General features: G+C 48.3%; 1 protein-coding gene across 1 annotated transcript in view; it reads right to left on the reverse strand.

Moving 5' to 3' along the window:
- Positions 1–11347, reverse strand: part of LOC132358927 (protein WWC3-like) — a 48413-nt gene extending 37066 nt beyond the window's left edge. Inside the window, exons 1-2 of the mRNA XM_059912171.1 lie at positions 11242–11347; positions 7391–7594 (exon numbers count right to left, since the gene is read on the reverse strand). Coding sequence (XP_059768154.1) covers positions 7391–7594; positions 11242–11257 — 220 coding nt within the window. The 5' untranslated portion in view covers positions 11258–11347. The remainder of the gene's footprint in view (positions 1–7390; positions 7595–11241) is intronic.
- Positions 11348–11648: the final 301 nt, after the last annotated feature.

Genomic DNA, 11648 nt, shown 5'->3' on the forward strand with positions numbered 1-11648 from the left:
TCCACCAATGGGGAGGCCCACCACCCCCTGGAGGACGCTGCTAGTGACAATGACAGCCTTATTGTCCAGGCCGAGGGGAGTTAGTCTTCTCTGCTACTTATAGCTGAAAACATCCTAAATGGTAAAAGGTTTTACTTATTGATACCATTCATGTTACCTTTGCCACGGTCTCTAAAGCTATAAAATTCCAGGACTGGGATGAGGGAAAAGGCAACTCAAGTACCTAAGATGGTGAGTACATTTTATCTTCAAATGCTAAGGAGAGTGATAAACACTGGCAGAACTTCTAATGACATAATTCAATTTATAAAGACAAATTCTCAGTTCCTGATGTCTGCCAGTAAGTCTAATGGAACCCATTTGTGGAGTCCAAGGAAAAGCTCAAGACTCTGGACCCCATTTTTAATGGCACGTACACCACAACACTTAGAAAAAGAAACATCTTCCTCTGTTAAGACACGTCTCCAATCTCAAGGTTTAGGATAAATACGAGACTTTCACCTCTGAAGCTTTCTTCTCACTTGAAGAGTTTGAGTGGGCAGAGCTATTAAACAGCTTAAGGAGGCCGCTCAGGCATACAGCATTGCTTTGGATGATATAATAAGAAGGTCATAGCTTAACTGGACCTCACCAATGTAAATTACTATACCTTGCTATTATAGGGTAACTGTCACATTTATTTCATCTATCCTCATAAAATCTTTGTGAGAGATGACGATTATGTTTCCCCACTTTATAAATGAAGGCTGAGTGTGTAGTGACTTGACCTACATTGTGCCATCAGTCAAAGAGGGACTTCTGTCTAGAACTTGGGCTCCTGTGGGTCAGATTAGCTTTTCCAACTTAAGAAGAAATGGCCCTCCGGCTCCCCGGTGCACAACAGGAGAACTCAATCTGTGTTATTTAGCACTCAAAATGCTGCAGACCCCAGTAATTACTTTGGATTTCGATTTTATGGGTTATTAAAAGGGGGAAATGTGTCCATGTCTGTCCCTGTCTCCGTCTCCTCTTACACACAGGCCTCCTCTGGACCGTGAGAACCCAAGATCGCCCCAGGCGGATGACATGCTTTAAAAGAGGGTAGTCCTTCTCCAAAGGCATCCTCTGGGCAGGCAGACGGCTCCTTGGGACCAGGTGTGCGCCTTCCAGGCGTCGGCACCGCACGGAGCTGCTCGAGGGAGTGCAGGAGGACTCCGGCACAGAGGACAGCAAGCCTGGACAGTTCCGTGCTGACAGGTACTAATTACCAGAGCCGACCAAGGCATGCCTGTAAACAACCGAGGCCAACTAAAGAGGGCATGACCTCTTTTTTAAAGGCACCAGAAGCAAAGAAACAAAAAAATCTAACTAGCCCACTGAGAGGTAACCTACAGAAGTAACACAAGAGCCCACCAAATGCAAACCAAGAAGTCCCTCTCTAGGGCAGACGAGGAGATCTGGTAAACACATGTGCTCTGCGACAACCTTCGAGATTGAGTCCTGCCAACTAATACCTGGGAAGATGCTGCGTGAGCCATTTTTTTCCTGCCTGCTCCAACATGCCTGTGTGCAGGAAAACGAAGGGCTGAATGGATGGACTGTGGCCCTTATCCTCAGCTAGGCAGGAGATGAGAAACCTTCACCAGGGAAACAAGGGAAGATAGTCTTTGTGGGATGGGCCTGGAGCCTCAGAAAGAATTCGGCCGGACAGAGGACTGATAAGGTCAAGCTTCCCCACCGCCGGAGCCAGCCCGAGCCAGGAATGCAGGGCGGGTCAGCGCTTTCTCACCGGAGATAAGGCTGACTCTTTCCCAGGCACCCGAAGAGACTTTGGCTGTAGGCTTCTGGGAGCTCCCAGGAGCCAGGGTAACAAACAAAGTCATACTCCTGCTGCTGGAAGAAAGGATCACAATCGGTGGATCTCAACTCTGGGAATCCCCTGGGGAGCTTTAAAAAAAAAAGTGTCTGGCCCCACCCAAGGCCAATTAAACCCAAATCTCCAGGGGTGGCAGTGGGGCCCAGACAGAAGAGTTTTCGAAAGCCCTTCGGGAGATTCCTCCAGTGCAGCCAGGGTTGAGAACCACTGGTGCAGATTCTTCTGCAAAGGACCAAATAGTAAATATTTCTGGCTCTGTGGGCCATACACTCTCTGTCTCAGTTCCTCGACTCTGCCACCGTAGCTGCTACAGACAATGGGTAAGTGAATGGACCTCGCTAGGTCCCAATAAAACTTTATTTACAAAACACCCAGAGTGGACAGGATTCAGCCTGCGGGCCAAAATTTGCTGACCTGTGGTTCAGACTATAATTTACCCCAAGCAAGAATTCCTTCTAAAAGGTCCTGCAACTGGTCATATACTTCATCTGAACGCATCTGGAGGCCAGAGTTTCTCAGGAACAATGAAAAAAAAGTTTCTGAAATAACGAATGTATTCAGTGTTTAAAGAGAAGGCAAACAGAAGAACATATTGCAGTGAAGAAAGTAGGAGAAAACTCTACAAAATGGAGCTGCAGAGAAAGTACTGGGTGTGTCTTAGAGACTGAGTCCTTTGTAGTGAAGAGTTCCATGCCAGGGTTCTACAGAGCATTGGACAGGACTGGGCCCCAGGCAGCTAGCTCATAAGCGAACAGAACTAAAGCAGAGTTGGGGTCTTAGTCTCATGGGGATGTGTGTGCTCAAATCCAGCAAAGCATGACTTTGTTTTGGTCAGAGACAAAAAAGTTAAGGCTTGGATATTCCCAGGCACCAGATGGCCCAATACTGACACAAAATCTTTCCTCTCCAATGAACAGAGTTTTATTCTGATGACTTCCATAACTCAGGGGGAACTCTGTGAAAGGTGTGGAAGAGAGCACTTCCCCTCCCCTTGCCCTCCCCCATGCCCTTCTGCTCCCATATTGGAAATGACTTTCTAGTGAATTCCTCTGTTTACAATTATTGCCTCATTTTCCCCTACAATCAGCCGTTCAGGATAAATCGTGTCCCCAACACCAGGCGCTAAGGAAATATCTGTTGAAAACTAAATGACTAGTTTAGTGATCCCACTATGGGCCACGAGAAAATCAAGAAGCACAAGGCGTTCTGCCTTCCACGTGCCCCTTCAAGTGTTGTAAAATTGCCAGACAACTTGTCAATTTATAATGGGTCCTTATTTCCAGGTAACTTGAACAATGGGAGGGCAGGCTGTTCCAAAGCCACGATCAGTTCTTCTGAGCTGACTCTTCCATGTCTCGGAAATACTTCACAGCACTGAAGGCTAGCTACACAAAAAGATCTGGGTTCAAATCCAAGGTCTACCGTTTACTAGGGATGTAACCTTCAAGGAGTAACTTAGCCTACCCAATATTGTTTCTGTGTGTACACCGAAAATAACATTACCATGTTACAATGCTTCACGATGCTGCAATCACAACAATGCAGGAAAACACTAGCCCATTCGATGTTGGCTCCTTTCACTCGGAGTCACTGGCAATGAAGGAAGTAATGGGAAATAAGTCCAAATCTCCCTCTGTTGCCAGTACCCGAGCAAGGAGCCCTGCTTTAGATGCCTAACAACGTGAGCGATCTGGGTTGTGCCAGACCCACGTGGCCAACTGGAGCCCAGGTGTGCCATGGATCCTGCCACCAGCAGCTCCTGATGTGGGCCCGGACCTCCGTAGGAGACATCTGTTAGAGCACAAGCCACCAGGATCACTGTCTTGAACTTCAGCCTGTGGCCAGAAATAGTTCATTTGAGTCATATCTAACAGAATGATCCTCGATGAAGTTCAGGTTAAATGGCAAATTGAAAGAGCTTGATCAAAAACCCCGGGGATAGCAGCAACTTGATAAAATGCTTGAATTAGTTCCTAGCTTCCATTCGTAGTCTTTCTCCCTGAGGAGACAGGCTCCAGCAAGAGCCACTGGCATCTCCAGCCCTTCATGAAAACGGCCTAAGCTAGCCTCCAATGCCACCTGCACGAGTAGAGGCAGAGATCGCGTCTATGCACGGACCTCTCACGGGTTGGGGAGTGGAGTCTCATGGTAGGATCTCAGGTCAACACCACAGAGTCATCACCTTCCTTGACTCAAGGTTTCCTCATACATGACTTCAAAGACAGCATCTCAAGTGTTTCTTTTTTACTGGGCCTTAATAAAATTCTACAGAGCACAGGAAGAATGAAATTGAGTGCAATTCCCTACTTGCCCAAATGTCAATGGAGTGAAAAGCCCGTGGAAATACAAAAACTGACGCTGAGGGAAGTCCCAGCTCCAGGGGACTATAAGTTCTGGATGCCCTTACCCTCTAGGCTCCACGTTGCTATGGGACTCCTCCCCTCGGGCTGGGCATAGAATCCGATAGGCTGCAACTACGTCCTCCTATATTTGCATCCTCAAGGGCTCCAGTCCCGAGTCCCCACACTCACTGCAACTTGAAGTCCTGGCTGCACCAGTACAGTAACCAGTACATAAGACACACCTTCTCTTGATGAAATTGGTCCTTTCAATGACTGGCAAGAAACTTCCTGCCAGGTTTTTCTGATATGTGCTTCTCCCATCTTAGAAAGACTGACTGGAAAGCCTCTTTGGAGACCTAACCAAACCTGACCATGGAACAGATGAGGTGCCTACAGGCTACTGGGAAGAAATACTCTATTAGGTTGAATCATATGAAATTGCCAATATTTGGGCCTTTTTAAGCTACAAAAATGACAATTTTATATGGTTCAATCTACTTCTACCAAGTAACTTTTGGAAAGGTTTAGAATCGCTAACTATATGCTTTCAGAAACAGTTATAAGCCAAAGCTTTAGCCAAGTGTGACCTCGAGGCACCAAGTCCATGAGATCACTTAAAAGAGACCATATGCTGAGCCATGAAAGTCATCTGAATAGATATCAAAAGATCGAAATCTTATACGTCTAGCCTCTGACCACAATGGAATTAAATTAGAAATCAACAACATGATACCTTTAAAAAGTTCCAACAACTTACTTTTTTTTTTGGCCATGCCACTCGGCTTGCAGGATCTTAGTTCCCCGACCAGGAACTGAACCCGGGCCCTCAGCAGTGAAATCGAGGAGTCCTAACCACTGGACCACCAGGGAATTCCCCCAACAACTTACTTTTCAAAAAACCCATGGGTCAAGAGAGAAATCACAAAGAAAATGAGAAAATATTATGAACTGACTGAAAATGAAAATACCAAAATTTGTGGGATGCAGTTCAAGTAGTACTTAGAGGAGAATTTATACCTTTAGAGGCTATGTGAGAAAAAAGAGAGGCCTGAAATCAACGGTGTAAGCTCTCAATTTAGGAAGGTAGAAAAAGAACAAATTAAAGCCAAACTAAGTAGAAAGAAGGAAATAATAAAGAGGACAAACCAATAAAGTAGAAAACAGACAAGAAATAGGGGGAAAAAAAAGAAAACCAAAAGCCAGTTCGCTGTAATGCTACACACAATCGATAAACATTGAGCTGTGGTGATTAAGACACAAATTATTAGTATCACAAATAAGAGAAAGGACACCAGCTCAGCGTCCAGACATTGAAAGAATCATGCAGGAATTCTACGAAGAACTTCATAAATTTGACAGCTTGGATCAGCGTTCAGCGGATTCCCCGTGGGCCAAATCCAACTTGCTACTGTTTTTATACTTTTCTCAGAACAAGCCACACACATCACTTAGGTATCATCTCTGGCTGCTTTTGCAGTCTAACAACAGGGTTGAGTAGCTGCATCTAAGATCATATGACCTACAGAGCCTAAAACACTATCTGATCCTTTACAGAAAAGCTTACTGATTTTTGGATTAGATGAAAGAGACGAATTCCTTGAAGCACACAAATACCAAAACTGATTCAAGAAGAAACAGGAAAATCTGACTAGCCCTGTATCTATTAGAGGTATTGAATTTGTAGTTACAAACATTCCCACAAAGACCTCCAGGTCCAGATGGCTTTTCTGGTGAATTCTATCAAACTGTTAAGAAAACATTAATACCAATCCCACACGAACTTTCCAAAGCCTGGGGAGAAGGGAACACGTCCCAATTCATTCTGTAAGGCCAGTATTATCCTGATACCAAAATCAGAGAAAGACATTACAAGTAAAGAAAACTAGGAAGAGACCAGACTTTTCTAAAAACTAGCACTGAGCTGACCCATCACATTCTGATGGACAGTTAAAAAGAAACAAACAAGAAAAAAACCTAGTACATACCAATAGCTGAAGAACAAGAGATGAAGCAGCCTGGAAACAACATACCATCATACCTGAGCCTGCATTCTCTCATGGCACATGGAGACACAGCTATCTCAATTCCTGCTACAGGGGGCAAAGCCCACCCCCACTGCTCTCTTCTTCACAGCTTGTATGCTGCAGTGAAAAAGATGTTTGGCCCCTTGGCCTCAACTCCATTCTGACCTGCAAAACGGGATAAAGCTTTGACCACATCTTTAACGTTCAAAGCTGTGTCACCAGAGCCAAATACCCTGCAACAACATGGCAGTCACGTCACAGGTAAGTCCCTCCATGTCTCAACCAGACTTAGGTTTTTATACAATAAAACCTAGCAGTACCAACTTCATACGCTCTCCCCAAGCTCACCGGCACACGGGACAGTCGTGGCCGCAAGCACCTGCGGTGGGCGGTTAAGCGTGACAACTCTGTTGGGAAAGGACCGGCTCAGGCAGTGACTGACTGGGTCAGTAACCAGAGGCTTTGGCTTCTGCGACTGCACCTGATTCCTTCAATTCCTGAGCATCTGCTGAGTCCTCCTGAAACAGGAGGCCACGTGTGGCAGGCTCCAAAACTCGGAGGGGTTCCCTTTGCAAGACGTCAGCGTGCACCCATCTCACTTGAAGGGTAGACAGTGAGTTCTGAGTTCCCCTGATTCCCCGCGTTATACTGAGTTCCCCCACCTTCAGTGTCTTGCCCAAGAAAGTATGCTACAAAGAGACAGGGGCTTGACATGTGTGGAGGCTCCTGAATCTTTCCATCCAGGACCAACAAAACCAGCGTATGGACTTCCCAGGGATCACCCCAGACAAGCAGGAATAACGGCAGAGATCTCTGGGTGAAGCCCTTTTCCACGCTGACAAACAGAAGTCAGGAGGTTGTTCTGTGTGACTATCTGAAACGTGCTTGTTTATTTTCTCCCTTCCCCACCCTCACGGAAGCCTCTCCTTTCTTGGGCTCCCCCGTGTCGCAGTGCCTGGGCACAAGGTGGGCAGTTGATCAACATTTGCTGAAGTAGCGGTAGTGAATGACCATCGGATCCCAGCATGGAAGGCTGACTACCTAACAGTTTGCGATTAGAAAATTTAGGAAGCTGTCTTGCCCGACTCAAGCTCAGTGTCTGCAGAAAGCCTAGCAGAGAGACGGCTTTGGAAGCCACGCGTGTTAACCGCGGGGGACAGTCAACTCACAGCTGGTGTACGAGCGGCCGTCGTCCTCGCACATCTTGTGCAGCTGCTGGTATTCCTCCTGGGCCAGCTCGAAACGCTGCTGCTTAATCTGGTAGATTTCTTTCTTGGCATTGAGGGCCTCCTGGGCTACAATTAAATACTCCTTCAGCATCCGTTCCTGCTCCCGCCGCCACTGTTCTCTGGGATCCTCAATCTGGGTAAGCTCTGAAATTGGAAGGGTAAGAACATAGGGGACTTCAAAGTAAAATCTTTACGTTGACCAATAATCATGCAGTTAGGTGACTCGTCGATAAGAAAACTAATTAACTACCAGGAGATACAGTATGGAAGCGTCTATATAACGAACCTCCCAGAATGTGGATCACCTCCTATTTACACACCCACGCTTGGGACGAGAAGAAAGCTCTGTAGACATGCAATAGCTCCATGGAGGGGAAGACGGTACCAGGCAACTTTTCACACTCTAAGTAAAGGTTGGTGGACATGAACCCAAAGGAGCTCATCCCTGTCCAACTAAGACACATGTCCAACCTTCCTCTCCCTGCCTTCTTCACGCCGGGCTGCTGTGGGCTCTGCTGTCCCCGTGACTGGCTCGCTCCCCTTCTCCCACCTCCCACGCCAGACGGCGTCCTTCTGCATTCTTCGTGGACTTCCCAGAAATCCCCCGTTTTCCGCTCTGGCTCTCTCACTCTACCAGCTCCCGTAGGGGCTCACGCCCACCTCCGGCTCCAACCTCTCCCCTGAGCGCCCATCCTGTCTCTCCTCCTCCCTCCTAGAGGCACCTCCACCTGGACGGACGCAAAGTAATTCTGAGTCATTCGTCCAAAGCAGAACTCACTCTCACACAGCGCCCTTTCACTACACAAACCAAAGCAAACCAAAGGAAGCCACGCTGACGAGCGCCTGCTTCTCCCGCCTGCCCCTCGGAGTAAGCGCCTTCATCTGGATCTACCCACTGAGCCAACCTGGGACTCGCCCTCAGAGAACTCCTGCTCCTTTCCCCACGCAGAATATTCCATGGGTCATCCAGAACTGGCAATTCCTGCCCCTGCGTATAATAGTGGCTGACGTACGCCTTCTCTCCTTCTCCCCTTAGTTCAATCAGACCCTCACGATCTCTCTCCAAAAACACGCAGGCTGCCTGCCTCGTCCCACCAAAAGCCATCCTCCGTGCGCTCACCAAAGTGACCTTCCCAACTCTGCCTCCGATTCTCTAACACGTGGCCTTTTTTAAAGCACAAGGTTGTACCTTGGCGTGATGAAATGTTCTGGAACTAGATAAAAGTGGTAGCTGGACAACACTGTGAATGCACCAAATGCCACTGAACTGCACACTTTTAAACGGTGAGTTTTACGTTCTGTGCATCTCAATGGTTCTGTGCATCAAAATGGTTAAAAATGTAAATTTTAGGTCATCTTTGCCCCATACACACAAGAGCACCTGCTAGGATGTTTCAAGTAAGTCCTTCCTTTTTAAACCCCCTCCCAGCAACATCCCCTACCCCGCTTCACACTGCTACCCCAGGGCCCCTCCTAGAAAGCCTCTCTGGGCCTTAAAAGCTCCCATGGGGAAATAAGAAACAAAGACAACAAAAATCGGGGTCCTGGCCTAGCCCGGGAGTCCAGATTCAGTGGGCTGAGGGGGCGCGGGCAGAGTGACAGCTGTTATAAGTGCCCGGATGTCTCTGACGTTGACTCAGCCACGAGACTCGCCCCAGCCGACAGGCATCGTTCGCACTCTGTCCAGTGCACCCGAGAGTCTTGGGAACCTTGAAGGTGATCCACGCAGGGCCCCTCTGGTCCCTCACCTCACCGTCAATCTGCACAGTTCCAACTTAATATTTGACTCCTCAGGTTCTGTGCCCTTAGAGAGCTTTAAAGCTGTGCTATCAAGAGTTAGATTCTCAGGAGCAAGTTTTCTGGAATGGGGTCTCTGGCCCATGTACAAATTGTTACAATAATAATCTTTTTTGTTCCTGGGGAAAAAAAAAAAGAGTTGGGTTCCCTGAAGGTCTCAGAGGCAGGAGGTGGTATGACCCTGGAGCTGATGTCTTCAGCCACATCCCCCACGGTGCTGGGTCATCCGTTATGCTCAAGGTGGCCGGAAGAAAGTCCGTGGTGATTATTCGGTTTTCGGGTTCATGGCCAAGTCTAGCGTGTCATGTCGAATCCTTAGGGTGGAGCCTGGGTCTCACTTTCCTGTGTCCCCAGGGCCTCAAGAGTGGCCAGCACACAGAGGTGCTCTGTGACACTTGCTGTGACTCAGCCAGCAGGAGAGCAAGGCACACCAGCGGCAAAGAAGGGGACACAGAGGGAGGAGCAAGCGGGGTTTACGAGAGACGAGCCAGAACGGGTCAGTCCTGGGCCTCGGCGGCAGGCAGGCGGCTTCCAAAAAGGTTGTGTGAGGCGGATGCCTGTGCCGTTCAGCGCTGCCGCCCGGGCCCAGAGAGGCCCACAGCACGGGGAAGGTGGCCCAGAAGGCCAGACAGCCCGGCCGCACGCAGCCCAGGGGCACCGGGCCAGCCAGGCCAGAGGGAGGGCGGTGGACACACCCGGAAGCCCTCCTGCCACTGGTATAACCGCCGGGGAGGGCAGCAGGGCCAGGGCGGCACTCACCCCCCTGCCCAATCCCTGGGTAAGAGCCGCAGTCACGTGAAGGCTGAGTGTACGGATCGGAAACTCCCCTGCCCCAGGACCCAGCCAGGACGCCTCGCCATTCAGGGTTCCAAATGCTGAACTCCGGAGGCCGGCTGGCAAGTGACAATGCAGGAATCAGCCCTAGGGATACCAGCCCGGGTCGATCACACTAAGGGGACAGGAGGAGCCGTGGGACTGAGCGTGGAAGGAGCTTCGTCACTCACATGCTGGGCACCCCGCCCCCGGCCTCCCCCGCACTCAACAAACTGAAGGACAGAAAGCACACCAAGGGGAACTTCGTATCCCCAGCAGTAATGACAATGACAGAAACACTAGGCAGCTAGAACGAAAAGGGGGGAGTGAAGGAATGTGAATCTGAGAGAGAAATGGGTCCCCAGCTGGTCCTCGATGGAGGAAGGCTGAGGAGGCGGCAGAAAGCAAGGAGCGCGGGGCAGAGAAGGCCTGGAGCCAAATGCTGCACGTGAAGCAGTGCGTCAGCTCGGCACCACTGACACTCCAGGTGGCTCAGCCTCGTCGGGGGGCCATCCTGGGCGCGGCACGAGGGTGAGCGGCGTCCCTGGCCGCCACCCACCAGATGCCGGGAGCACCTCTCCCAGGCGTGACCATGAAAAATGCCCCAGACACGACCATGTGTCCCTGGGAGGCAAAACCGGCCCCAGATGAGAACCACTGCTCCCAACAATTCTACCAAGAAGGCTGGCATGGTCAAGGACCCATTATTTTAGCTGTGGTCTTTACATCATTTTCTCCCTTCACAAAGCTCCAAAAGGTTTGGTATATTAAAGTTAAAATCAAAGCGATAAGACAAAATGAAGTTAAGGTAACCACTTGGGCATTTATTGTTCCAAGAACTTGCAAACTTCACTCTGCAAGAAACACCCTTCCCATTTTGAGAGAGATTTCTATTACTGAAACTGCCTGGGAAATTTATTCCTTCTATTAGGTATTCAAACTCTGCATTCCACATATTCCATGCAGGCCTGAGCAACACACAAGCCAGGTAGCTACACAACTGCTTCACTTTTTGAAGAACTCAGCTAATGAACACTGCCGATGACATTTATAAAAACCCAGTTTAATGCCGCATTGGAGAGTAACAATTGTTTCACTCTACAAAAAGAGTTCCTAGCATCCCTGGGATCAATATGAAAAGTCATTCATATGTAACAACTCAAGTGTGGCACTCTACTTACTATTTATGTGGTCCATGTAATAAATTCCAATTTGTTTATCATATACAGTTTCCCATCCTAAAGGAAGTTCATCCCCAACACAATCGGCAAAGGTCAATGGCTTTGTTATCCTGCAAAATAAAATTATGAAAGCAAATTTGAAAGTGAGGTCAATTTCATGTAAGTTTGCTGAATCGACTCTAGAATTCAGTTTCAATACAAGATTATTATCTAATTGACTGCTTTTGCTCCAACTATTTGGTTGGAAAACTAACTCACTGGCTTTGCCTAAATAATCATCAGTAACAATATCAGTACACTCACAGTTAAAAGCATTACTATCTCACAGTGCAACTTTAAATACCAGCAAAAACAGATATTGACAGTTACAAAACAGGTAAAACAAGCATCTTCTTCCAAGCTGTATG

Source organism: Balaenoptera ricei, unplaced genomic scaffold (genome assembly GCF_028023285.1).
Source record: "Balaenoptera ricei isolate mBalRic1 unplaced genomic scaffold, mBalRic1.hap2 scaffold_713, whole genome shotgun sequence".
NCBI classification, from domain to species: Eukaryota; Metazoa; Chordata; class Mammalia; order Artiodactyla; family Balaenopteridae; genus Balaenoptera; species Balaenoptera ricei.